At 43.4% G+C, this 27992-nt stretch overlaps 1 protein-coding gene across 1 annotated transcript; it reads left to right on the plus strand.

The window, feature by feature from the left end:
- Positions 1-2482: 2482 nt before the first annotated feature.
- Positions 2483-27991, plus strand: kmt2ba (lysine (K)-specific methyltransferase 2Ba). Its single transcript, XM_027286912.1, has 36 exons — positions 2483-2500; positions 3864-5391; positions 5557-5723; positions 6020-6106; positions 7290-7446; positions 9509-9785; positions 10997-11058; positions 11170-11412; positions 13035-13144; positions 15578-16426; positions 16893-17006; positions 17199-17345; positions 17817-17909; positions 18090-18207; positions 18354-18467; positions 18571-18761; positions 18927-19025; positions 19137-19247; positions 19419-19495; positions 19712-19872; positions 20017-20096; positions 20186-20320; positions 20439-20597; positions 20743-20860; positions 20982-21060; positions 21264-21424; positions 21712-21873; positions 22010-24281; positions 24456-24584; positions 24834-24952; positions 25059-25184; positions 25385-25637; positions 25728-25838; positions 25930-26013; positions 26108-26237; positions 26648-27991. Exons 1-36 carry the CDS (start codon positions 2483-2485, stop codon positions 26921-26923), a joined length of 9117 nt encoding a protein of 3038 aa, XP_027142713.1. The 3' UTR covers positions 26924-27991.
- Position 27992: the final 1 nt, after the last annotated feature.

A 27992-nucleotide genomic window follows, 5' to 3' on the forward strand; every position in this document is an offset into this window, starting at 1 on the left:
TGAATGTAAAATCCAATAAATGGGCCAGAGTATAAGAATTTGTACTATGAGACTTTAATGATATAATTTCTGGGTCTTAAGTTTCTCTGTCAAAAAGTAAATGATTATGGAATTAAACATTACTTAACATTTCTGCGGTGTCTTTGGCTCTAAGTGTATGTGAGTGTGTATGTATGGGTGAATGAGAGGCAACAATTAAAGCTGCTAAGGTTAAAAGGTGCTACATATTCATGGTCTATTGTGGTTATGCAATAGTAAATTTAAAGATTTACTCAGCAGTACATGTAGGATTAAGAAAACCAGTAATAATGAACAGAACTAGCAGCTTGCATTTTATTTTCTAATGCATTATGCAGATGGAAATGAGGACAGTCACTGTTCTTCATCCAACTGCATCTCTTTGATCATTCATGGGAAGATTGTTTTTGTCCTCGGAAAGAAAAACTACTCTAGATAAAATGGAATTGTTTTGTAATAAACAAACATATCTCAACTGAAAGCTTATAAGCTTATTTGGCCACTATGGAAAGACTGGAATAATCTAAGTGGTGTAATTTTTTTCCTTTATAATATCCAGTTTTTGTGATCACAAAAATTCAATGACAATTAATGTTTTTTGTGCTGTAAAGTACATTAGCTTACATTACTTATTACTTGAGTATTTTAATGTTATGCTACTTTATATTGATCTACATACAAAACGTGACATTTCGATTACACAATTTTCAATCCGTACACAAGTTTTATACTATATATATCTATAATATATGCTATTATATATACCCTATATAGATATATATCTAATATTACTATATCATATATATATTATATATATATATATATATTACATTACATACATACATCAACTAAAAATATATAAAAAATTTGACACCTGACACCAGAAGAAAGAAAAAGCGGGACGTTCCCCTCGCCCAGTATGTTTCGACGGTGACGTCGCCAGGGGCGGCGAAGTTCGCTTTCCCATGATGCATCTGGGGCCTCCTTTCTATCTCGCGCCCCTTTGCCTGCTCGGGTCCATCTTGCCTCATCTCGCCTGCTGTCAGGCCTCTGCCCGCGCACCCGACGCGTCCGTGTTGTTGTCGTTAAATAATGGCTGCATTTCGGAGGCGTAAATTTCCACCTCCCGCTACCCCGTCGCCAGGCCTGAGTGCCCCCCAAGGGGTGCCCGGGCTCGTTTTCCAGGGTCGGCCTGCACGGCTCGCAGCCGGCTGCGGTCGCGAGAAACCGTATCAGACGCGGCAAGCGGACGATGCGCAAGATTGGGCCTTGGACGCGGGGAGATCACGCTGACGGAGGGCCGCGGCCCGTCACCATAGGACATCTGCACGTTAAGCGAAGGACTCCGGTCCCTGCTTGCGCCTGCTCGCGGGTGAGGAGGAACGAAGCACATGCGGCAGCAGAAAGCCTCGTGGGCTTCGACTCCAGCAGTGAAGACGGTGGGGAATACCCGCTAACCTGTAGCAAGTTCGGCTAAGGATACACAATACGCGAACGGGCAACATAAAGCCAAGCGGTTCTGAAACAAGACACAACGTTGTTTGGTTACTTACTGACCGTGTTAAAGCTAACGCCGCGGAGCTAGTTGCCTTCTTAACTTAGCTTTTCAACCCCCACACCCTAAAATGCCTCTTTTCGTAGCTAGCCCGCGCTGCTTTCGGATAGGTTATATATCTAATCTGATCGCTTCTGCAAATATTACTCGTTCATTGCTGTTTGGAAAAATTGCCGAGTTGCAACAGCCTCTCCTCTCTCTCTCTCACACAACACCACACACCAGACGCCAGTCTGTCCAGCTGAGTTGTTGCCCTGAAAACACCTTAGGCGGAAACAACCCTTTGGCGTATGATACCAAATCCGTGGATGTGTTTTGCTTTAGAAACTGAGGATGTCTCTCTCTTTTTTTTTTTTCTTCTTTTTTTTACACGATTGTTGCGTTTGAACTTCCCACGCTGTGTTACATCCACAGGCTGATTATCTTGTGTAATTGAACTGCTACTCTCGGGGTTTCACCACTGTCCACGGCGGATATGTCAGCTGACTGGCTCGGGTTTTTGAACCGTAGCCTTTAAACGTGGGATCACGGAACGGAAACAGAAACGTTATAAGCTTAATTTGGACCACGCATTAAATTTAAAAAAACTATTATATTCTAAAAGCTAATGCAGCATTGTCTGTGTTACAAAACATCCTCATCTATACACATCTGCTCTGATTATAATAATAATAATAATAATCATTATTATTATTATTATTCAGTAGCTTTCCCCTAAATTTCTACTTTTATAAATTCAGTCTATTCTAAATAAAGAGCCTGACTCTTAATTGTATGCACCTTGCAACAGATGCTCCAACAGCACATTCACATTACTTCCATATTTTAGTTTGACACAAATGATGAATTATTGCAAAAGTGCACAGTGTGATGAGTCCACATGATTGAAGTCAAGTCTTGTTGGTCGACATGTATGAGAGGGTCCAGGTGCACTGAGGATGAAATGTTATCATCTACAGTTGCGGTCAAAAAATGTTTGCATAGGACCACCATATTATTTATTTTTTATATATACGGTGTGAGAGGTTTGCTAGTCCATGGGTTATGGATGCTCTTTGTACATCTGTCTCCACCGGCGAGCTGGAGTCAAACAAGAGAGGACTTGAACCCGCCACGCTGCAGAAGCCTTGTTAGATAGCATTTACTTCTAAGGTGATCTCCTTTTTAGGCCCGGCCAGACAGAATGGTCCATAATGATATAATGCCAAATTGGATCTAGTCGTATTATTTAATCTCCAGAGCAGGGGCTTTAGTATCTGAAATCAGTTGGACTTCACTGATGCAACCCCTTTAGAGTGGACTGTAACGTAATCACATGACTGATGCTAAAGCTTGTGGTGTTGTGTGCTGCTCAACTGGAGTACCACGTCACTCAGTGTCCCACACACTCTTGTGCTCCGCGGTGCTTTTTCAGTAGATCTCATTAGGGGAATTTCATTGCTGACAAATCTACAGTCTTTTTTTTTTGCGCATGCAGATGGATGTCAGTAACTGAAAGTCAAGTTGAAGTGTGCTTTTGATCTGGTGTAGCGTGCAATCTTTACATCTGAGGTCAACAGGTGCCTGAATAAGAGGATGCTGGAGACTGACCTTTCTCAAAAGCATCTATTTAAACGTTTGTAACAATGGAGTTTGAATGTATATTTCTAGGCCTTGGCTGTTCAAATATCACAATTTTAGGTGAGGATTTGGTTGAAGTGCAGTGTTTTTTAAACTCCAATATAGAATGAGTGCTACACCTATGATTTTATTACAGGAAAAAAATTGAATAAATAATTATTTTTCTCACTCAAATTTAGACATATGCCCTGTAATGGTGCACAGGTAGAGAATCTGCTGAGTTATTTCTCACAGCTGATTTAAACCAAAATCTGTTTTATGTGGTGCCTCAGCACAACACTGATGCAACACTGGAGTAAGAGCAGAGAGCAGTGCTCTGATGCCGAACCACATTTTCTACAGGGCTGATACCTGATAATCCAACGATCACCTCCAGAGTTTTGGGGGGAAAATATGGAGAATTACATTTTCAGTTTGAGTTGCATAATACCTGCAGTGGCTTGGGTGAAATTTAACTTAAACTGCACAAACCTAAGTTGTGCTTTAGCATGGTGGCAAGAAAGTGACACCCTTGTGGGAGTTTAATTGTCTAGAAATGCTAGATATTTAAAATCTGCTATGTGTCTGTAATTATTTGGTGTTATTTTTCGTATTTATGTCTTCATTTCAACATATTCGCATCTTTTATTAACATCACTTAAATGTTTTAATTTTGTGTTTTTTCTACCAGGAGGAAGATTTCACTGGATTTGGGACCACAAGAGTTCGTCCACAGAAAACTTCTGGCAATGTTTCTCAGTCATCGTTAGTCAGCCAAGCAAAGGCTCCCCAGGCTTCGGGTCATTCTCTGGGAGCAAAGCCTCTCGTTGGAAAAATTTTACCCAAGACTCCAAAAGCGGCTCTTATTGGGAAAATTGTACCAAGGGTCCCTAAAGAAGTCCAGGATGGTAAAGACAACCCAGAAAAAGACCAACAAATACCCAAAGCGGTTATTCAACTGCATGGCAAACAGGTAGCTCTCACTGCGAAAGCCAAACATGCAGATGTGCAGCCCTCAGGTAGACAGAGCAGTACAAGATCAGCTGACATTATCAGGAGAACAGGAAAATCAGCAGACTCAGGCAGCAAGCAAAACCAAACAGCTGCTACCTCAGCCGGTAGCCCCAAGCAAGAAAAGCCGCTAAGTTCTCTGACAGCAGTCAAGGGTGTAGAAAAGGCTTCCAAGGTCAAAGAAGAAGGTGAGGTGTCGGAGGACTCATACACAGACCAATCCCAGCCACAGAGATCTGTCAGACGCATAAGGGGCTTTCGATTTGGGAACACCAGACGCACATCTCAAGCAGTAGCTCTGTCATTCACATCCTTTCACAAACGGCAGAGGAAGAAAATTCCTAAGGGCATGGGTGCCTCTCCGGAGGCTGGAGCGGAGGCCGGTGCCCAAAGCGGAGAAGAGGCAGCAATGCCTCTGGAGTGTAAAGGTGCAGATTCTCCTGAAAAAAAAGTGCACAAAAAACAACGCAGGTCTTTGTTCGGAAAACGAAGGGCACCGAAAAAAAACCTTGATCGGCCACGACTGAGTCGTAATCGCACAAGGCGTGTTTTTTACACTTATGTAACAGAGCCTGTTCCAGCCACGCCCACGCTGGATGTGACTGAGCAGCAGGTGCAAGGTCAGAATATCACTCCAACAGAGGGTGAGCCAAGCTCCATTTCTGAACAGGCCCAGCAGAGCTCAAACAACTCCACTCCTGTAATGAGTGCACGGTCGTCCCGTGTTATCAAAGTTCCGAAAAGGTTCTTGGACGAGCAAATGATTCCCTTCCCAAAAGGTTCTCTGACAACGTGGTTGAAAAGTCAACAGAGAGATGACGGAAAACCAAGTCCATCATGTCATGAGTCAAGCTCGGACGACAGCTCGCTGCCGTCAGACAGCGACTCTGCATCTGTGGTTGACAGCCCGTCCTCTGTGTCAAAGTTCCCATCAAAGCCCAGTCAAGGCTCGAGTCACCTAGAGATCTATAAGAACCTCAAGAAACTGACCTTGAAACTTGCCGAGAAAAAGAAAGGCCAGCCCGACGCTCAGGGGGATTATACACATGAAGGTGACAGGTTGTCCTCTAATGTCAAGAAGAGGCGGAGGTCAAAGATCATGATGGAGGAGATGGACTCTCCTGGTGTTGTGAGGAAACTAGCTGTGGTGGTGAACACTGATGTGGAAGCTCTTTCACACGTGCCATCAGCAGACAAAGGCAACAACAGTAAGGATTGTTTCTTCTTTTGGTTTTTAACAATTTGTTAAGTGACTGCTTTACCGTTCTGTTCAGAGGTGTATTTTCAATAGGTGATTCTACAAGAGACATCTACGAGATGTTTGTTGGTACATTATCTAACCAGGCTTGCTTTATCCACACCGTTTGGTACAGATGAAGCTGGAAGCATGACCGGGGACAGTCGCGAGGCGTTGGAAGTCAGCGGGCCGAGCCATCGGATTGGTCTCAGTGGAGCCAATAAGACGATGCTCCACCTGCTGAAGAAAGCCAAAGTCCAGCTCATCAAGATTGATCAACAGAAGCAGCTCAAGTTGTCACAGGTAATGATCTAAGATCAGATCTGTGCACAAGTTGAAAAAAGATTGAAAATAATTATTAAATCAGCCTGGTATACATGACTGTGTGTTTAAAATGAGTCAAAATAAGTCGACTGCTGGTCAGACAAAACGCGACATTTAATCCTCTCTCAAGTAAATAATTGTACCATTTGTTTCATTGTCTTATTTTAGTCTGATCATAACTTGGCTGTTTTTATTTAGGAAGGCATAGCAACGTAATGATGTTCTAGCACCTCTTGCATAAAACCTTGTTTTTCCCTTCATGTCTGGACCATTAGTTGGGCTCCACAGAATCTCAAGTGCCAGTGAGTGGAAGGAGGAGGAAGAGGAGAGTTGGCATATCTCCCAAAGACGCTCGCCCTCAGGTAGTAACTTGAAAATGTCCCTTTTTTATGTCAAATGTTGCTGAAGCAGCCCGCTGCATTTGCTGTAACGACCTGTGGTTTGGTTCTTACCTGCCTTGTTCTGTGCAGTAGCTCATGAGAAAAGCGAGTTAGACACACATAAAGGTGCTGAGCCATCACGAAGGAAAAACACTTGCTTTTGTACATATGTGAGGAAACCAACTGCTGCAGCTGCTGCTGTATATCAACTACAAAAACTTTATTTCAGGAGCACCTTTTGATAAATGAACTGCACAATAGGGCTGCACGATATGGCCTGTAACCAATATCTCGATATTTTTAAGCTATATCGCGATACACGATATATATCTCGATATTTTTGTTGTTGTTGTTTTGTACTCTTTTTATAGCATTTTAACACTTGTCATATTTTTTAATGAATTTTTAATGCATTTCATAATGTAAATATGAGCTTTAAAGTAGTGCAGGATCATACTTGGCTTATGAGACACTGTTTTAAATCAAATTTTAACCATTCTTCATATTTTATAAATAAACCTTTAATACATTTAACACCCACGTCTTATTTTGAAAACCGGAAGTGTCCACACGCTGCAGTAAGCTAGCGCTGACTTTCCCAGTTTTCTCAAAGTTTTTGCCATAAAGTCGCAATAAGGGCGCACTTGAAAATATTGGAGCAGCTGACGTGACCACGCGAAAACGAGAGACGGCTGGCGTGACCGCAGTTGCTTTTCTTCGGAACCAAGTCGTCCGTCTCCATCTTCAATTAACTCGCTCGGGCTCTTCACTTCTCTCCTCACTTGATACAAAAAGTACGCATGTGCGCAGGGGATTTTTCTGGGTGGGCGGGGCAGTGTGCTGCGTGCTGTGAGGAGCACCAGGAGTGAGTGACACAGGCAAAACTCTGGAGAATTAAATGCAGACGGCTTAAAACATTTACGTGACAAGTACTCGATGGTCGCGATATAGTCATTTCATACATCTCACGTAGAACAAGCCGCGATATATCGAGTATATTCGATATATCGCCCACCCCTACTGCACAATAATCAGAGAGAGATACAAGACAGTAAGAGCACCAAAGTGGTTAGAGGTGAATTCTGCATTAAATTTCAATGTTTGGTCATTATTAGAGGATGTGCTTTCATCTCACCATATTTTTCTCTTATGTGTGGGCGTGCAGGAGCAGACGCTCGGTGGTCCGAGGATCAAACATGTCTGTCGGGCCGCGGCTGTGGCTTTGGGCCAGCCCCGCGCCATGGTGCCAGATGATATCCCCAGACTCAGCGCCCTGCCACTTCACGAGAGAGAGGGCATCACCTTTTCTCCCACAGCAGAAGGTACGGAAGGCATCTACATGTGTTGTTTTTAAACAGAATGCAGAAATTAACCTCTCTTTGACTTTACCAGAGAAAGGTGAGCACCTCCAGTGCATTTTGCATTGCACCGTTTTATGTTTGATAAGCAAGGAAGAGAGTGACTCTTTGCGTCCTAAGTCAGAATTGATGTGTTCTAAATTTAAAATCAACTTATTTACACAATGTGTGCACATCCGCAGGGCGTAGTGTAAATGACCCGTGCAGTTAATGGTCTGTAATATGTACCATCATTTTTTTTTTTTTTTTTTTTTTTTAATTTTGAACTGCATGTAAACTAAATTTTGTCAGTATTGTCCATGGAAGTAAAATGTTTGTCCCCTTTCCTTTTGGACCAGCAAAGTAAATACAAGAACAAAGTCAGTGCTGTCCTTTCTTATGATGATATGAAGGAAGTAAATTGATGCTGATCACATATGTATAATAAGTTTATTCAGTGTCATCCTCTGTGGTTGAAATGTCCACACACAATGCAAAGGAGGGACTCCATGCAGACCTGTAGCAAACACTGTCACTACTGCTAGCTACAGTAATAAGGAAGCTCGTTAACTCGTAATGGGCAAGTGTTGATTTAAGCCCAGACTTGAATGAATTTATTATGATTATATCTTTTTTTTTCTTTTTTTTTTTTTTAAAGATTTTTTTTTGGGCCTTTATTGATAGTACAGCTGAAGATAGACAGGAAGCAGGGGGCAGAGAGAGGGGGAGTGACACGCAGTAAATGGCCGTCCGATGCGGGATTGGTACCAGGGCCAGCTGCAGCGAGGACTGAAGCCTCTTGCACACGGGGCGGCCGCTTAACCCACTACGCCACCGACCGCCCCTATTATGATTATATCTTTAATGAATTATCGTTTTGTGTGATGGTGAAACTGAAATTAGATATGTGGTCTTGCAAAAGATCGCACGGGGTCAAATTTATGTTATGTTACGGAACCTTCGCAGACGAGTTCAGAAGCTTACATCCTCACAGCTTATTGCAAAGTGTGCAGGAGAACTGTGTCGTCAAGTAATTGTCATCCTGGAATAGACAGATTGTTTAAAATAAATAGACTGACTGATACTGTATATAACCAGGCTCACAGGTAGGTTAACTGTTTTTCACTCCATTGTTTCCAAAATGTTATATATATATTTATTATAATGAAAACATTCACCAGCTAAAATATTCTTTCAAACTGGCATCGTTAAGCTTCTGCAGTTACAAACACACAATCTAAACATTTTTAAAAAAGGAAAAAAAAAGGAAGAAAGCTTTTGGCAAAGCTGCTGAGCAAAACTAAAATAATACTGCTTTGTTAGCTCAATGTAGTTGTAACTAAATTATTTGCCAGCAAAAATATCTTTTGTCACACACAGATTAGCCACCGCTGTTGGAAAGCTATACCCAACACTGGTCGAGTGAGCATCACTCAGTATGAGGTGAGGAAGTGCCGTTTGACAAATGGACTCACTGCCCTGAATTCTGTCCTCTAATGAACACATTTAGTGCTGTTTGGAAAAAAACGGATCCTTACACAAGGTTGTTCCAGCTAAATTATTCAATAAAAATGATGATAATCGCTACCTTCTAAGTAATTAGTTTTCACTCTGAAGTTGCTTTGTGCCAGCTGGCATTAAAATTACACCACTGGGGGTTGCAAAAGGTTCAATGGAATTACATTTGAAATCTATTTCGAGTAGTTTTCAAATCCAAAAAGGCCAGGCAGGGGAATTTCCACAAGCACTGTCAGACGTCCAGTTACCTAACTTTATTCTAGAGTGACTCGTGGATTGCCAACACTCCAGGCAGCCAGTAGTGTCTACAGTAGCTGTTGAAACCAGGCTTGCTTGTTGGACAAAAGAGCAGTAAATGAGTGTATAAGCACCTCCAATCACCTCAGTTAGGCCTGTCATGTCTCCTGCAGACTGATTTGTAAGTTCTGGCATCCACATATGTCGCCCCACGACACATGAACTTCATGATGTTTTGAGATGTATGATGTTGTGGCTCTTTTACCCATCCTCTTCTATCTCTCGCCTCCAGATGTGGCAGATGATGACGATGACATCACTGATCAGGGCAGGGCTCAGTGGGTTGTCTCTCAGGAAAACATCCAGCGGAGGAGGAGGGGGCAGGGGAGGGGGAAGGGCCACAGGTTCAGGAAACGGAAGGTTCTGAGTCGGTTTGCGTCCGGGGGAGTTCGCTCCAGGCGCTGTGGACACTGCAAAGGCTGTTTGATAGAGGAGGACTGCGCGGAGTGTGTCAACTGCCTCGACAAGCCCAAGTTCGGGGGACCCAACACCAAGCGACAGTGTTGCATGTAAGTTAAGCTCATCACAAATTCCAATTGTTGCGTTTAGGCTGGTGATATGCCTTATTTTACTGTGCAAGTTTGTATGTTGTCTGGGTGTTTCTCACACACTGGTGAAGAGCTTTCGATCAGTTTTTAGCAAATGTTTTAAGGGCATTAACACACAAGGCCAGCACGATGAGCTGGAAGTATCTTTAAATATCAGGATCTCATGTTTTTCCTACTTTGTTACTGAAAATTTACTTTGGGTGAGAAGATGTCTGGCTAATTAAGAAATGCCTCAACACTGACCTGTTTATTCACGTGTTACCTAACAGTTTTGTTTTAAAAGCCTACCAATGAAACTTGTAATGTGAAAATTGTAGCGGAAGTACAGGTCTTATTCATGGTCGTAAGTAACATCGTTTGGGGGGGAAAAAGGCTAAATGAAATGCCCGACATGACTCTGTACTGATGTACTGAAGGGAAATTAGAAATAAAGGTGTGATTCTTACTGCCATTAAGGTAAATAAAGGCCCCAACCACTATCTGAGAAATGACAACGAAATGCTTTAGTTGAAAGGAATAGTTCACAATAATTCACATTTTGTGAAATACGTATATAATCTTTTATGCCAAGAATTGGATGAGATGATTAAAACTGCTCTACTCTCATATCTGCATGGTAAATTTGAAATGATAGATAGCTGCCGACTAGTTCATCTTAGTATAAAGACAGGAAACTGAGAGAGAGATACACATTTTTACACAGATTAAACATGATATGACATATTAACTCGTGATCTTTAGATTTTTTAGCAGGTGGATCTTGTTACCTTTGAGCAAAGTCAAGCTAGCCGTTACCCCCTGTTTCCAGTGTTTGTGCTAAGCTAACCAGCTTCTCAAACCATTGCTTCGAAGACATGCAGTACAGATCATCCAGCCAGTAGGTTAAAAAATAGCAAATACCGACATATTTATATTTTGACTTTATGGCTAAGTAGAGCTCTAAAATGTTGGAGTACGTGGTGCCTAAAATACTGTTTTAACTTGTAGGTGTAGATTTGAAGTATTTTTTTTTTTTACATGAAAATACTTTTTATTCCTTTCCAGTAAAACATATTAAACATTCCAGTTAATGAAGGCAAGTCGACTCTTACAGTTAAACACATTCATAGATGTCTACACATGCACTTTGCCTTGGGCATACAGTTCCATTTTACTCCTCCTTCTGACCCCAGATATAAGAAGTGTGACCGGATTGAGAAAGCAAAGATGGAGCGCATCATCAAACCATTTAAAGGTATGTCTCTACTTAGATGATGCACCTGCTCTGTAATTCTCTAAGAAATATATATATTTTTAAAATCAATAACTTATGCAAATACTGAGTTTACAAACTCCTTTTTCTCAGTCCAGTCGAGGCGGTTTTCGGGCTCTGTGTCAAGCAGTGACGATGCGAACTGGAGGTTTGAAGGAGCAGACGAGGGATCGTCCACAATGTCGACTGGAGTCAGGAAACAGTCCCTGCGTAACATCACGCCACGCTCCTACAGCGGACTGTTGAAGTCTGAATCTGAAGAAGAGGACAAAGGAGGACAGGATAAAGCAGATGAACCAAGAGTCAAGCCAAATGTAGCTGCCGCTAGCAACCAAGGTGAGTAATGCATCATTTTCTCAACACAAATTACTTTAATATTCCTCACAGAACAGATAACAGATATCAAGATCAGTTATGCAGTCATTTAAAGTGCCTTTTTCCAACCTTGGTTGGAGCATATTTTCATTTCTTTTTGGCCAATAGATAAAACAACAAGGTGCAAGTTTAAGAAAGACAAATAAGAGATTCTCCTTCATCTAGCATAGCTGTTGTAATCAGTTTTAGAGTTGGACGATACCCACGGTATACACGGTACCCCGCGGTGCCAAATCATAACCGTCGCTACTATACTAGAAATTTTACACGACGGTACTACCGTGGATTACTATACTACCGGTGCCAGTCTCCGCTACATAGCGGCCGCCTCTGCTCTCCTCCCGGCTTCTCACTGCATGCTACTCCTTTGCAAACAAACCAACATGGAACCGCAACCGAACTACACAGCTGCTGAATGATTGGCTGTTTGCCTGTTACTGGTGACGTCCAGGGATATGATAGGCTGTTTCCGCCCGTCTGTTAGCTGATTGGCTGTTCGTGTGTTTCTGCCGGCAAGAACGAACTCCGCGAAGACAGCTCCGCTTCGATAGAAACTCGCTTCAAAACAAACAACAAGCTGAAGTTCTGTCTCGCCCAGACACGAGACAACACACTCACCATGGCAGAAGCACCGGGCCCGAGCAGCGAGTCTGCCGTGGCGTCTTGGTCAGTGGCAACACTAATTTTGCTTAAAAAACAAACGTCATTGTTTCAAACTAACTTGTACAAATACATTGCAGTTTATAATAATAATAAAAAAAGGCTGCAGTATCGTGATAATACCCGGAACCGCGATACTTTGTCTGGTATAGTATCGTGGTTACTCATTTTAGTATCGTGACAACTCTAATTAGTTTCCTTGGCTACAGTTTGTACTGTAAGATTTCAGTCCTGGTTGATTTGGCAACACCTGCAGTTACTTGGGAAAATAGGGTTCAATACTACATGTCACAGAAATACGGGGCCAGCAGAACAAACTATTGTACTATTTGTAATAAAGAAGACAGGCTCACCCTGTGAGCAACTGTGATCCGATTTTATGCTGCACACAGCACAAGTCTATGAACAGCAGGGCACGGTGAAAGGAGCTGGTTGACTTAGCTCGCTGAGCAGTTGGAGGTATTGTAGCCTGTCGCCTGCAGCTTTCCATCTAGCTGTTAGATGTGGCTGCTCCTTCTTGTTCCACTACTCTGTAACATTTCAGGCTGATCCGCCATCAGAAAATGTCAATGTTTGAGATGAACCATGTCTGTCAGTGAGGTTGACACTGACTGACATGGTTCATCTCAAACATTGACATTTTCTGTGACGACAATAAAAGTCACCCTGTTTTTCGCCAGAAGCTGCAGCTGTAGAAAACGTTTGACTTAATTACTATTTTAATCACAAAGTAAATTTGACTTGATTAAAAACAGAACGGTCCAGATTGGACTTCGATTTTAAAGAGCTTCCCACAGAGCTGCAGAAAACATTGTTTTGAAAAGGGAGTAGCAGTTCTTTCACCAAAGGCACTGTTCTTTTTAAAAGTAGTATTTAAGGTAGAATCAGGATTGTGTCTTAGGTCTGTTTATCTTCTTTTGGAGATCTTGCCCCTCAAGATGGCGGATCACTGCCAGACAACCCTGCACCTGAGGTGGTGAAGCATCGCCGGCCCTTCTCCAGAGCAGCTGGTAACAGACCCAGAGCTTACAAGGTAAAAACATCACAAAGCTTTCCCTCCTCGCCTTCAGTGCGTCACCGAATCGAACCTGGGCAAAGTTGTTTTTTGGTGTTTTTGGCTCATATTGGTAGTCTGTTGAACTTCCATTTAGGTGGTGAAGATTCAACAGTTCAAAAACGCTGCTGAAGAAGAAAGAAATGTATCGATTAACTGACAGTCTGAGTAATCATAATTTAAACAACAAACACCTCCAAATATTTTCACTGAATACTTTGCCCAGGTTTGAATCTCACTGTTTGTCTCGTTTTAATTCAATTGTTCGTTGGAATGAATGTTTCTAATAATAACATCTTTCAGCCTTGCTCATCTTCTGTTTCCTCTACTTCATGTTAAACACCTTGCATGTACTTCACCCCACACTTTATACATTCTGTACAAATTAGGTTCAGGATAGAGTGCAGCCTATTTTTCTTTGGTAGAAGCAGAGCATACACTCCCAGTTTAGCTTCTGTTTGAGGCAGCATTTTAATGGTGACCTTTTTGTTTTGATCAGAATCTGATACATAATCTATATCTTGATCAGCTTTACTGGGGAAAAAAAAGGTCCAAATAATAACCATTAAGAATTAGCCATTAATTACTTTACACATGAGTTTATTTTCTCCTGTGATCATACATTTACATAAGAAGCATTGTGCACACGTGTTTACACAGGAAGAGGAAAAATAGCCAATCGCAGAGGAAAATAATTTAATCTAATCCTTTCAAAATCACACTTCCATGGAGCCTCTATTTACTATCGCTTTCTAACACTCCTAATGGACTGGCTGCACATTTTGACATGTCAGGAAACTCACTGGATATTAATGATAGCTGCATTCCACTTAGAGGAGGTCCTGCTGTTGTGTGTTCTGGCTCGCTGTCACTGGGACACTTAATGGAACCGAGTCGTTGTACAGCCGGTTCATTTCAGTGTTGAAAGCGCTGTCAGTCACACTGTGTCATAACTAGCTAAGATGAAGCATAAACCTTGGCTGTGCTGCCTCACTCTTCGCTTCTGCTTATTCTAGTTGGCATGTACATTCTTCAAATCACATGCCAGTCTCATGTAGAAAACAGTTCGTTTGTCCACTGCCTTTTGCTTTTTTTTTTTTTTTTTTTTTTTTATCTGCTGCCATTCATCATAGGAAATTCCCCATCTGTGTTTGTCTCATCTTAAAAGCTTTTAACAAAATCTTAAAAGCTCATGGTGACTGTGAGCTGCTCCTCGAGTCACTGGTTTGTGTTACCACAAGCCAGTACCTCCTTAATAATAACTTAATAATCCATCTTCCTCCTCCCAAAACACACCAGTGACGAAGGAAGCCACCATATTTTGAAGACGAGAGTAAAGAGGAAACAAAATCGACGTTCTGTGGTTTATATGTGGAATCATAAAGAAACCAAGGTTTTTTTTCCCCCTGGTTTTGCCCACTTCTGTTTTATTAGCTGTAAATTTTTTGATAGCAGCCACTACAGTGTGTTAGTGCATCTTTCTTAAGGAGAGTAGCAGAGCAGAGTGTAAACAGACGTTTGTGACCTATTTTACAAAATAAAAGCCTTATTCACGGGTTATTAGTGAAGACCCTACTGTTCAGGATGTGCTGCTATACATAATGTGTGTCATATCTAATTAGAGTACCTGCATGAGGGTAATCACGCATGTACCTTTATGAAAATACACATAAATATCTGCATGTATGTGCTTATTGCATCTAAACACACTGTGTGCATATGTCTGAAACTGAAAGTGATGTGTCAGCGTTAGTGCATAAAAGTTCTATACAGAGACGTAGGGCGTTTGTACGACTATAAAAAGGCAGTTTAACACAAGAATTTGAGCTTTACAACATTTTATTATACTATATATTATACTACATGTATATATTCAAGCAAACATTCATAATTCAATTTATAGTGGCAGTACTCTGCATATTACACAGGGAAAATGGACAAACTTCTCTGAGAAACATGTATATCTCTGCGGTCAAATCTGTCCGAACTTCTTTTTTTTAACACCTCATTGACCTATATGTACATTTCATAGTAGATATTTTGTCTCATGTTCTGTGTCTCATCCTTACACATCACAGATGTCTGCCTTTTTTAGTGACACTTATGACAAATGATTGTTCGTGTTTTTATAATGTGTTGACAGGAGTTGGGAAAGTGTTGTCAGCTAGTTGTCTCGCTGTCTCTGAACTGGTCACATGCATACTTAGACTTAACCTCTGTATCTCTACTGCTGCTGAATGCTTTCTCTCCCCTTGCTCACTTCTTATTTCTGGCTAACAATACCCTCAAACCCCCCCCCCTTTTCTGTCACTCTGGCTGCTGCCCGTCGCCTCCTCTGCATGTCACTAGTATCAGTGTTGGAACGTTGGAACCTGTCGTGCTGGTTGGCTTAGGCAGTCCCCTCCTCCACAGGAACAGGAGAACACGGAGGAGACGGAGCCCAGAGAAACTTTACCAGAAAGCAGCGCGTCCAGGAGCCCAATGCCGAAGCTGCAGCGACAGCTACAAATACACTTACACCGTCTGCCTGATTTTATCCTGCAGTCTGCTATGTGTTTGCCACAGCAGTTGCCCCAGTGTATGGATCGGTGTGCTTCACAGCTGCATCCAAAATTGTCCCAGCTTGTAACACAGCCTGCTATTTCCCATTCATCCCATTCCACAATGCAGTGTACCCCTGAATGGTCCCAGCCTGTAACGCATCCCGCTTCTCTACCTCCACCCCATCCCATAACAGACTCTCCACAGAAATCCCTGACGTTACGCTTGCACCGTTTGCCCCAGTCTGTGGTAGAGTCTTTGCGTTTGCACAATTATGTATCATCGTCATCTCAACAGCACCCCCCGTCCATCCTAGACTCAGAGGCTTCATCAAAGTTGTGTTTTCAGGCACCCCCAGAGTCTGAGATGCAGTGCCCAGATGTTTTGACTGAGACACACAAAGCTAACAAAGAAACTGTGCACGAAACTGTCCACGTGCTCGCTCAGACTCTCGATCCACACACAAAGTTACAGGAGGACACGCGAGAGGAGCATGAGGACGAACGAGGGGATCAGCCTGAAGAAGAGGAAAAGGAGGACGAGGACGTATCTGTAAAAGGGACAGTGGTGCAAAACTGTCCAACAACTGACCCACAATATGTCCTTCATTCTCAGAATCCTGCAGAATGTGCGTCAGTGAACACCCTGGCAGGGTTAACTAACGGATTTCCCCAAAAGGGCCTGTTGCAGAACAAGTACAAGATCCGCGTGGACTTCAAGGTGAGTTTTTGTACTAGTATTGTGATGGCATCTTCAGCATCATTTATCAGTATCACGTATACAACATATACAACCCCAGTATTAAAGAAAAATAATATAAAAATAAAAGGAGTGTAAATGGATGTCTCTTTTCTATAAGGGAATGTAGTGAACTGTAAGTTAAGTCCTGTACTTGAGTCTCTCAGGCACATAATGATAGTTATAATAAGTACCTCTTAGCAAAAATAGAAAGCTAAACAGCTGGGGGGGGTTTCTAGCTTAAAAGCATAACAAATCTGTTGAAGCTATAGAAAGTGCTCTCATCCTGGCGTTTGTTATTCCAACATATCAAGGACCAGCCATCCTCTCAGTAGTTTTTACAGGGTCGTTATGATGCTGCCTTTTTTTATATTCAAAGTTGATGAGCTCAAAATACCAATGATGAAACTTACCTCTTGCTTCCTTTGCCTTGCCTTGTGTCTGCCAGGAGGACTGTGCTGTACAGAATGTATGGTTAATGGGCGGCCTGAGCGTCCTCACGTCTGTCCCTACCACCCCACAACCTGTCTGTCTGCTCTGTGCCAGTAAAGGACGACATGAGGTAATTCAGCTCTACCTGAGCCTGAATAGTCTGGCACAGGAGTGGAGAAAAGTCTTAGTGATGAGATAATAATAATAATAATAATAATAATAATAATAGTGTTCTTTTTATTTGCAACGTTTTGGTGCTCTGCAGTGCCAATAGTAATATTTTTCTGACTGAACTGGTCTGTTTGTTTCTCACTTCCATCAGATGATATTCTGCCAGATCTGCTGTGAACCCTTCCACAGTTTCTGCCTCTTGCCAGAGGAGCGCCCCATGAAGGAGAACAAGGAGAACTGGTGCTGCAGACGCTGCAAATTCTGTCATGTGTGTGGCCGTCGAAGCAAGAGCAGCAAGGTATGTACACCAGAATCACTTCTGTGTGAAACCAAAGAGAGTCTTGTTGATGTAATTAAAGAAAAGTTCACATTTTTCAGGTCTGTCGTAAAACAATATTGAGTCAAACTATTCTTTTTAAAATTGGGTTACATTACATAAGTAATATTAATTTAAAAAAAACAGTTTTTTGCAGATGATATAGGCACATTAGCAAATAATGGTCATTTTAACAGTATAGAAATACACAAATTGAATTTTTCCATGTGCATTTTCTGTTTTGTTTTGGTTCACAGACAAATTTAGACTTTCATGTCCATGTCTATTTTTAAAAGTTTAGAATTTTACCGAGCTACAATTTTCAGTTGTACCTGAGATACTAAGATCATCCTGTTTTTAAAAAAAAAAAAAAAAAAAATGTATTAGCATAATTTGAGATGGATATGGTATAACCCATCATTAATCCTTTTGGGGTTTTTTTTTCCTGTCTAGCCTGTGTTGCAGTGCAGGAGATGCCAAACTTCTTACCACCCGTCCTGCTTGGGACCAACTTATCCTAAACCTATGAACTGCAGCATGCCTTGGGTAATTGTTTTAATAGAGTTATGATTTAATATTATATTATTTATGGAAATCCCCTTGTTTTGTCTCCGAGATATTGAAAGTCATCATGCTGTCCAGCGTGTACAATTTCTTTGTTTTGCTGTCTCCAGTGTGAACCCTTCTGTAGCCTCACGCTTGCTGTTTTGTGACATTGTTGTGTAGGTGTGCATGACCTGCATTCGGTGTAAAAGCTGCGGTGTGACTCCTGGAATGACGTGGGACTTGGCCTGGAACCACGAGCGGGACCTCTGTCCCGACTGCACTCTTCTCCACAACAAAGGTAAAACCTCCGAGAGACACCAGTGTTTTCTGAAGGCCTCACAGCCATATATGTAAAAGCTCAGCAAAATACATGGTTCATTGGTTGTAAACATCCCAGACCAGTCCAATGGCTGATGTGACTGATTCATGATCTGTATTTATCAGGTGACTTCTGCACCGTCTGTCACAAGTGTTATGACGACACCAAGCAGCACACACAGATGATTCAATGTTCAGAGTGCAGCCACTGGATTCATCACACATGTGAAGGACTTTCAGGTGAGTAACACTGAAAATTTCAAAGAGATCCAAAGTCTTCATCACAACCAAACCCTACAGATCTAATCTTAACCAACGTTCTATTTTCTGTTTGTCATTACAGACGAGCTGTTTGAGTTGCTTTCATACCAGCCAGAAGAAATGTCTTTCACCTGCCAACCCTGCAGACAGCACCCAGCTGAACACAGCAGCTTGAAGGAGGAGCTACAGAGCAGGCTGATAGTCGGGCTGGCGGAGGTGCTCACTGACCTCCTCCACAACAATTCCACGCAGCACCTCCTTATCTGTAAAATGGTACGAGTCACCCAATAGTCCTGTTCTAAAGCAGTATACTTAACAGTAATAAACAACGGTCAACTTGTCCTGTTAAAGTTATATCATCTCTTAACATTACAAGTCTTATTTCATATAGAAGTGCATTATTGTTTCTCCTCTTATCAAACTGTTTTTGTATTACAGTGTCAGGAAACAGACACATGCTCTGTCAGGGAACAGCAACCAGTCTGTGATCTCCAAGCCATGGAGAAGAAGTTTGAACGGGGCGGTTACACCTCAATTGTGAGTAAATGTTACCACATTCCGCTGAGAGAAACTAACAGTGTCAAACAATTATTTCTGCCTTTGAGGCTCGAGCTTGGCCCTGACGTGTTTTTCTTCTTGCTATCTCAGAAAGCCTTCCATACGGATGTTGCCTCTGTGATGAGGAAATGGCTGAAGGAGGAGGAACTTCTCCCAGAGGATCAGAGACCGACCAGTCAGGCCAAGGCGCACTATGTCCAAGTGAGCTTTCCTCCTCTCCCGAATCTCCCACGGCTTTAGTTTATTTTTAGGAATGTGGAGCTGAGTTAAACAATCTATAAAAAGACTGTTTGAGTAGCATTGAGTCCAAAATATCCAAAAACTGGACTCTGTCCATGGTTTGAGTTTAATTAAATTCTGTTTTTCTCACAGCTGATCGAGCAGGTTTTCAGTTGGTTTCCTGCACACCATCTAAAAAAGTGGAACTCCTTCTCTGAGGAATTCCCAAGGTAAATGTATTATGCAGGGCATTTAATTACACATTATTCCCTCAATGTAAACACATTAATTACTTCCTCACAATGTATATTTGAGATTTACAGTGTGGTGTTCAGTGTACTGCAATTAAAATACATTAAAGAGAATAAATGTGTCACTCAGTACATGGCAGTAGATTGACAGCTTAATAACTTCTCTGGCTCTCCTCTTTCTTCTTCACTCTGTAGTGGCATGCTCCCTGAGGCAGTCCTCCCACCATCTAAGGAGCACAGCTATGCACAGTGGCTGGAAAGGCCATACCAGCCCAAGGAGTCCAGGGGCCCACATGCAGGGAAAACCGACTCCCTACACTCTGGTGTATCGCACAGCTTCCATCTGAATGCACATGGTATGGAAACAATTGGTACCTGTTCTGTATCACGTACGCTGAGGAATGTGTTCTTAGTCAGAACCTTTGGAGGAGCAAGTACTGCAGGAAGTTTGGCATTAGTCTGTATATTAACGTTCATTTGGTCCTCCTTCTCCCTCACAGGTCACAGGACAAGTGATCTGGAAACTGAAGATTCGAGGCAGTGTGCACTGTGCCAACAATATGGAGACTCTGTTCCCAGTGTAAGTTAAGCTGTTTTATGTATTTATATTTATATAAAGTTCCTCTGTACTGCGTATTAAGTGATGTGAATGTGTTTTCATCCTATTAGGACGCAGGTCGGCTGTTGTACATGGGACAGAACGAGTGGGCCCACGTTAACTGCTGCCTTTGGTCTGCAGAGGTGTATGAGGAAAACAGCGCTCTTCTGCAGGTGCACAGTGCCGTCTCAAGAGGGCGCCACCTGGTAAGATATAAACAGGAAATAAATGCAATCTTTTTAAGTAGCTAGATGTTTGTGCAGGCATGTGAAAAGCATTCTGATATAATTTTAAGTGATGATTGTTGCGTCCTTCATTCTTCAGCGCTGTGATCGTTGTGGGCAGTCGGGAGCCACTGTGGGCTGCCTTATTGCCACCTGCCAGAGTAACTTCCACTTCATGTGCGCTCGTGCCCAGAACTGTGTGTTCCAGCAGGACAGGAAGATGTACTGCTACAAACACAGCGATCTTGTCAGTGCAAAGGTATGGACACAATTTTCACCCTAAGCCTTTTATTATAGCTATACATTTAAAAGGGCAAAGATTTATTCTTTACGTTTACCCATGCACCCTTTATACCTGCTGATTTTCCCTACATTGTATTGATTTATGATTTGTGCCCTTCCAGATGGTGTCTGGGAAAGGGTTTGAAGTCCCTCGGCGGGTATATGTCGACTTTGAGGGCATAAATCTCAGGAGAAAGTTCCTCACGGGGTTAGAGCCAGAAACCATAAACATGACCATAGGTAAAGACTGTCGGGGTGTCGTCTGCAGTTGGTTTGAGCCACTGGACTGCACTGAGATGAAATATGCCTGCTGTATATCACACAGCCTTTACCGACCATCTTTCCTTTCCCACGTTTCCAGGCTCTCTGCAGATTCAGAAACTTGGTGTGTTGTCAGAGCTGTCATCAAATGGGAGGATGCTGTACCCTGTCGGATATCAGTAAGTGATCATTGTCATACAACAGGTAGCGTTACTGACAGGGTCAGTATGTTTGTGACGTGAAACCCAAATACTTTGCAGGACCGTCCATGATTCTTTTGGGAACTTTGGTGCCAATTGTAGAATCATTATTGTTCTGATTGCTTTGGTTCAGGTATCACTCCTCTTTCGCTTTATGTGAACGCATTCTCTTCCTTTTCCAGGTGTTCTCGGTTGTACTGGAGCACTGTGGATCCCCGCAGACGCTGCAAATACACCTGCAAGGTGACAGAAGTGAGCACACCTCTACCCGGTGAGGAACAAGATCCACGGTGGGACCAAGAAGAGAATCACACCATAGTCCACAGTCCGAGCCACCATAGAGGTCAGCAGGAACTTTTAATATTTTGTTCAAGGTCCCGATCACTTTATGTTCACTTTAGAAAGGACGCAGAGAAGTACAGAGCTCTTAAATCTTAAAGAAGGTTCCGAGTCCCTGAAACAATTAGATTAGATTAGATCAGATTAGATTAGATTAGATTAATTTAATTTAACCATTAAAACTGATGCAGTTGTTCTATTGGTTTCTTTTTGCTACATAAAAAGTTGAATTAATAATGTACCAGTCATATTTTGTGACCACTTGCACTGATTGGACTATTTGTTTGACAGATGTGGAGTCTCTGGATTGTTTAAGCTCCTCATCCAGCCCAATAAAGTCCACTACTCCATCACCCAACTCTAAACAACACAACACACCCAGGTCCAAAAGTCCTGGTTACCCACAGACCAGGAGACCAGCAGGAGGATCATCTCGACCTCTTCCATCTCCAGGTACATAGTTAATATGAAATGTTTTTAGATATTTTGACCTCTATGTTTTGATTGTTAATTATGTCATGTTTTTCAGAAGTTCAACCAGAAAATAAGCATTGTTTTCTCTTGTTTACTCTTTATTTGATGCTTTCAGGGACCGCTGCTCCCAAATCGCATCACATCCTCACACTGAGGGACCTGGAGGACACCCGCAGGCCTCGCAGGCTCTCATCAAGAAGCCGCTGCAGTTCCTCGCCGACAGACAGCGATCCATCCGTACCCATGACCCTTCGCTCTGGTGGCACCGTCCACTCCAGGTGTGCCCTTTTCAGCTCCCCACCAAGATCGTCAAACTTGGGACCAGCCTCGCCTCCCCTGTCACGACAAAACTCAACATCACCAGTCTGGAGCTCCCCACCTAGATCCACATCCAGCATTTCTGCAGGGCTGTCGCCTCGGCAGGGAGCCATCACTCACTCCCCGAAAGGGAGACAGAACTTTAAAATCACCACTCCAGTTTCTGCAGAGGTTCCCCAAGATTTCCTAGCATCGTCTGAGGCAGAAGATGCAGCTGTGGCCACAACTAATGGCATCTCACTGGCCCCTGATAACCTGGAGGAGGAAGTAGCCCACCTGATGTCTCAGGAGCTGCCATACACTGTGTTCGACACCGACACAGAGGTCGCGGTGGCCTCCATGCTGAATGCGAAGCTCGAGTTTGACGAGGCTCTGCTCACAGAGAACGTGGCGCTCCACTGCGGAGCACAAAGCGGGAGAGGAGAGGTGGAAGGCGTAGGGCAAGATGTGGAAATGCAGGAAGAGAATCGGGAGAATGAGTCCGAAGATGAAGACTCAAGGCGGTACTTAAAATTTTCACGCACCGTGGTGTGCGACGCAGCCAGCAGCTCGGACGCTTCAGGTCAGCTCACTTCAACGCAGTCGATCTCACAGTTGGATGGAGCGGATGGAGGGTCAGAGAGCGACGAAAGCGAGGCGGGTGATGATGAAGCTGAGGACACGGAAGAAGAAGAGGGAGAGATCCAGATGCACGCCAACCATAATACACCTACTAAACAGCTCACAGTTGCTCTAAAGAGGCTGGAGTCAGTCTACAATACGTCAACAGCTGACCAAGAGTTTCAGGAACAGCCTGATGTTCTTGAATCAGGCTATGCAAACGATGGCATGTCAGTTCAGGGCGAAGAGGTCCTGATGAGCTCTGAACCAGCTCAAGATGACGTGTTTTTGGATTCAGCGACAGGCCATTTTGTCTCCCCCGGAGATGCCGCCGTAACCTACCCAAATGATGAAGTTGACTTTAAAGATGACAGCAGCTCATCCACAGACTCCGCCGAAGGATTTAAAGATGATTTGAATGACCCTGATTACTCTCCAGAGCATGAAACCACGTCACCGATGAAAACCATCTTTGCGAAGTCAAAACGTCCAGCACCAAACCTCAAACGTTTTTCTCCCAAACCGTGTCTTCCACAACAGACCAAAGTCAAATTGCTGCTACCGTCTCAACAGACTGCGAACAACGCGTCCGTTTCCTCTCCTGCCGCCACTTTTTGCACACTTCCGCGCACGGTCACCTCCCCCATTGTGATCAATGGTTTGAACGCTCTACCTATTGAGCCCGGCGCCACGCGGGGCAGGACCGTCGCCATCCGCTTGGACAACTCGAAGCCAGGAAGTCAGCAGCAAGTTGTCATTCAGAATCAAGCTGCCACCACGAGCTCACCTCCGACGCAGAATCCCGCCCCTCAAGTCCTGCTGGTGAACCGACAAGGTCAGATCCTAATCAAAGACCCGAGATCGAACACTTATCAGTCCCTCAGTACAAATTCTCCTGCCTACAATAAAATAAGTCAGATTGCAAAGATTCTCCACAGTGGGAATGCCTTGCAGCGCTCAGTCCCTCGTGTTGTAATAAGAAATCGTTCAAATGTCTCTGCCACCGACGCCTCTCCTGCCGGTAACCACACGACAACAACAGAGAGAAAAATCATCGTCAGAGTGGTGCCTGTGAAAAGCAGCGGGACTCCGGGTACCACAACTGCCGTCAGTACACACAGAGCTCCTGAAGCCTCTTTCTCCGACATCAAAGAAAGCACAGCCCAGGCTATTATCGACAGAGCCATGGCTACCCACCGCAACGCGCCAAAGACTGAGCCCATCATCCTCAGTAACACTCGCACGCCGAAGGCCAGACATGGACAGCCGTCCCAGTTAAAGGAAGCAGAGGACTCAGATCAGTCACCAGCTGCATCTTCAGAGACGCCCGGCGGTTCACCTGCTTCATTGCACCACCAAGTGAGGATCAAGAGAGTGTCGTCGGTGTCTGAAAGGCCTTCCAGGAAGAAATCTAAGATGGACTTCTTGAGGGATCCCTCAAATGAACCAGATGAAGTGAACGAAGCCGGGTATTCAAAGATTTTCTTCTTGTTATTTATTGCCGTGCATTCATAAGAACATTTTGACAACCCCCGTGAAGCTAACTACGGCAGCACTGTTGTTTGTGTGACTTGTTTTGTCACCAAGTCTCAGGGATCAGTGCATTAAGCCAGCAAAATGTTCACTGTGTCTCTTCTTCCTAGCAGGCCGAGCGGTGTGAGAATGAAAGCTCCAACAATGACGGATGTTCTTGATATGGACACAGAGAATATACATAATGAGCCTGGGCCGCTGAGGATTACCGCTCCACCACCTCCTCCTACACCATCCAGGTTAATTCATCTTAAATGAAACCTCATTTACAGCCTTGACACTGTGCGATGAAGTAACAAAGAAGCAGATGGTGAAAAAAAAAAAAAAAGTTTGAGGGGTAGAAATTCTGTATTGAATGACTTAGTCATGCGTCTTGTTTTGACAGGCTTGTTTTTGGAGATCTCTTGACTCTTTGTGTGATATCGCCTTGAACCTAGAGTAGGTTCAAGTTAGTCAGTTATTGTTCATACTTTGTCCTTTCTGCTCAGATATCCTCGGACTGAGAGTCCACCTCCACACACACCAACCAACAGTCACATCCTGGCTAAAACACACATGTGGGTGAGCGCTCGCCATGGAGACCTCTGTGAATGGGGCCCTTATTCAGGTTTGTAACTGAACATGACATGTTTATATCTGGCATTTTGAAGTGATGTCTTGTTGACATGTTGTACGTCACACTTTTGAAATGACTCGCTGACTTAATTCTGCAGGTTTTAGCTCTGACGACGACGCACCTGTACTCAAACACAGGCAGAGGACGTACATGAACCAACCCCACCTACGCTTTGAAATCACCAGCGATGATGGCTTCAGTGTTAAAGCTAACAGTATAGAGGGTGAGAGCTGATTGTTTACTGTGTGCAGCTGATGCCTACACATACATATAAAGTGCTAAATCATTTATCAACATGTTAACAGAACAGTCTTCACTACTTGAATAATACTTTAGACATGTTGTGTTACATTTTTTAGGGAACATGTTTACGATGTTTTGCCAAGCTCTCACGCCTTCCTTTTATCCCCTTCCCTCCCTCAGTCGCCTGGCGTGCGGTGATCGACAGTGTGCTCGAAGCTCGTGCAGGCTTCCACCTGAAGCAGCTGCCTCTAGGCAGTATGAGCGGTCCGCGGGTGCTCGGCGTCGTCCACGACGCTGTCATCTTCCTGCTGGAGCAGCTGCAGGGTGCCGCAAACTGCAAATACCACCGTTTCCGCTTCCACCGCTGCGACGACATCGAGGAAGAGCTTCCCCTCAATCCCAGCGGCTGCGCTCGCTCCGAAGTCTGCACACGGTATGGACTGTCACGACTGTTTTTAAGAACTTTAGGTTCATTCAAACGTTGCTCAAATCAAATCTTCTTTCTTCCTCTTTTTCTAATCAGGAAAGCCACTTTCGATATGTTTAACTTCCTGGCCTCACAGCACAGAGAGCTTCCTGACATAGTCGGACCTTTTGATGAAGAGGAGGATGAGTTTCCACTGAAATCTTCGAGGTAAAATGAACATTTTGAAATTTCTTTGACCCTAACCTTTTATGTCCCACTGCATCATCATCATAACGACATCGTATTTATGTCAACACAGACGAGCCACCAGCAGTGAGCTTCCCATGGCAATGAGATTCAGACACTTGGAAAAAATATCTAAAGAAGCAGTAGGCGTTTACAGGTAAAGGCAACAAAACTGCACATTTTTATTAATGTTCTTCATCATTTTTTATGCTCACGTGTTTAACTGTCTCCTGTTTGGTAACCCTCTTCAGATCTGAAATTCACGGTCGCGGCCTTTTCTGCAAAAGAAACATCGAGGCCGGGGAGATGGTGATCGAGTACGCCGGCAACGTCATTCGCGCTGTCCTGACTGATAAGCGGGAGAAGTATTATGACAGCAAGGTTAGCAAACTGCACTACTGCACTAAACATCATCACAATGGACGAGTCTCTGCCTCATTATTCTGTATGTTCATGACTGTTAAAGTGTTTTTGGGGAATACTTTGAGCCTTAAACTGATACATAAACTGTAGTTGAGTTTATACTCCTTGATATTTCAGTCCTGGATACATTAGAGACAGCCGTCTTGTTTCTTGCTGCACACAGTGATCATATTTCGAAGCACAACAACAAACAGTGGAGCTGCTTTCCTTGCTGAGGTGTCACCTGCATCTCTTAGTTGAACAGCTCATTGTGGTGTTCTATTGCTGACCCATAAATCAAAAACATGAATTGATCTTGAAGTTTCTAACTTTAGACTGTCGATTGTACTGTAAATGTAATCACTCTGTCGTTTAATCACTCTCTTCAGGGCATCGGCTGCTACATGTTCCGCATCGACGACTTCGACGTGGTGGACGCGACGATGCAAGGCAACGCGGCCCGCTTCATCAACCACTCGTGCGAGCCCAACTGCTACTCTCGCGTCATCAACGTGGACGGCCGCAAGCACATCGTCATCTTCGCCCTGAGGAAGATCTACCGGGGCGAAGAGCTGACCTACGACTACAAGTTCCCCATCGAGGACGAGAACAGCAAGCTGCATTGCAACTGCGGCGCGAGGCGCTGCCGCCGCTTCCTGAATTAGCATGGCCAAACACACGCACACAAAGTACCAATAGCCATCTCGTTTGATACATTTGAATTCAGAAGGCGGACTTTGATGAAGGCAGATACGCACAGACTTTTGTACTTTCTACTGAAGGTCTTCACTTTGTTCGGAAGCTTAATTTATAGACTGATCAAGGACGACATTTGTTTGTTCATTTCTATCCTCTGAACTGCTGTTACAGTCACAGAAACCAGATTAGAGCCATATGTCAGAGGTTAAGATGAATATTATTTATGGGATTTCACACTGCTGAATTGTTGGTCTGTTAGAAAGTGCAGTTAAATCAATGAAACTGCATCTTTTTTGGATTTGTTTGATGTTTAACCATCTCATACACACACCACACACTCTTTCTGTTTCCGAATTTGTCGTGATCTGCCTCTGCTGGAAATGGGGCTAGACAACAGCCGGGAGGCGATTATTACCAGCTACAAGCGGCGCAAACTGAAACATCCCGCTATCAGTTCTTACTGTGTAAAGGAGGATCTATTATTATGCTGGTGACAGTGTCTATGTAAATACAAGGGCATACAGAAGGATAAGAAGAATATTATTCAGCACCTTAGTTTGACACAACCTTCTCTGGCAGCACTGGCGTCGCAGCAGAGGCGACATGTTTCACTTCAACACAAAATAAACGCATCTGACACATTCGAGGCACACCGTGTACAAGTTAGTGCAGCTACGTTTTAACCTCATTCTGGATACCACAAGTCTTGTGAGCAGGGGCTCCTGACGTTTTAGGTGCTGGTGACGTTTACCCCAAAACGTAGTTTTAATACAGTCACCCCTTCCTTCATTCAGTCAGTTGAAATTTCCTGCTTTTATTTGTGATGGCAAAGATGCTGTGATCGCAATGCTTTTATCCCACTATTACAGTCTGTTCTTTCTTTGTTCATTCGTGCTGTTTGTGTATTTTAAGGTCTATGAGGGAGCTTCCTTGATGCAGGGTTCAGACTGAATATAGTGATCTTGCTCAGTCCCTTATAAATCTTTTTTGTATTTTTGTATATTTGAACAATAAATGTGTATTCTACAAGCTGAT

Source organism: Larimichthys crocea, chromosome XIII (genome assembly GCF_000972845.2).
Source record: "Larimichthys crocea isolate SSNF chromosome XIII, L_crocea_2.0, whole genome shotgun sequence".
Taxonomy (NCBI): Eukaryota; Metazoa; Chordata; class Actinopteri; family Sciaenidae; genus Larimichthys; species Larimichthys crocea.

Coding starts and splice junctions, on each gene's coding strand:
- kmt2ba (XM_027286912.1), top strand. Junction 18,762..18,926: donor ACCTCCTTATCTGTAAAATG/GTACGAGTCACC, acceptor TTTGTATTACAG/TGTCAGGAAACAGACACATG. Junction 20,861..20,981: donor AACCATAAACATGACCATAG/GTAAAGACTGTC, acceptor CCACGTTTCCAG/GCTCTCTGCAGATTCAGAAA.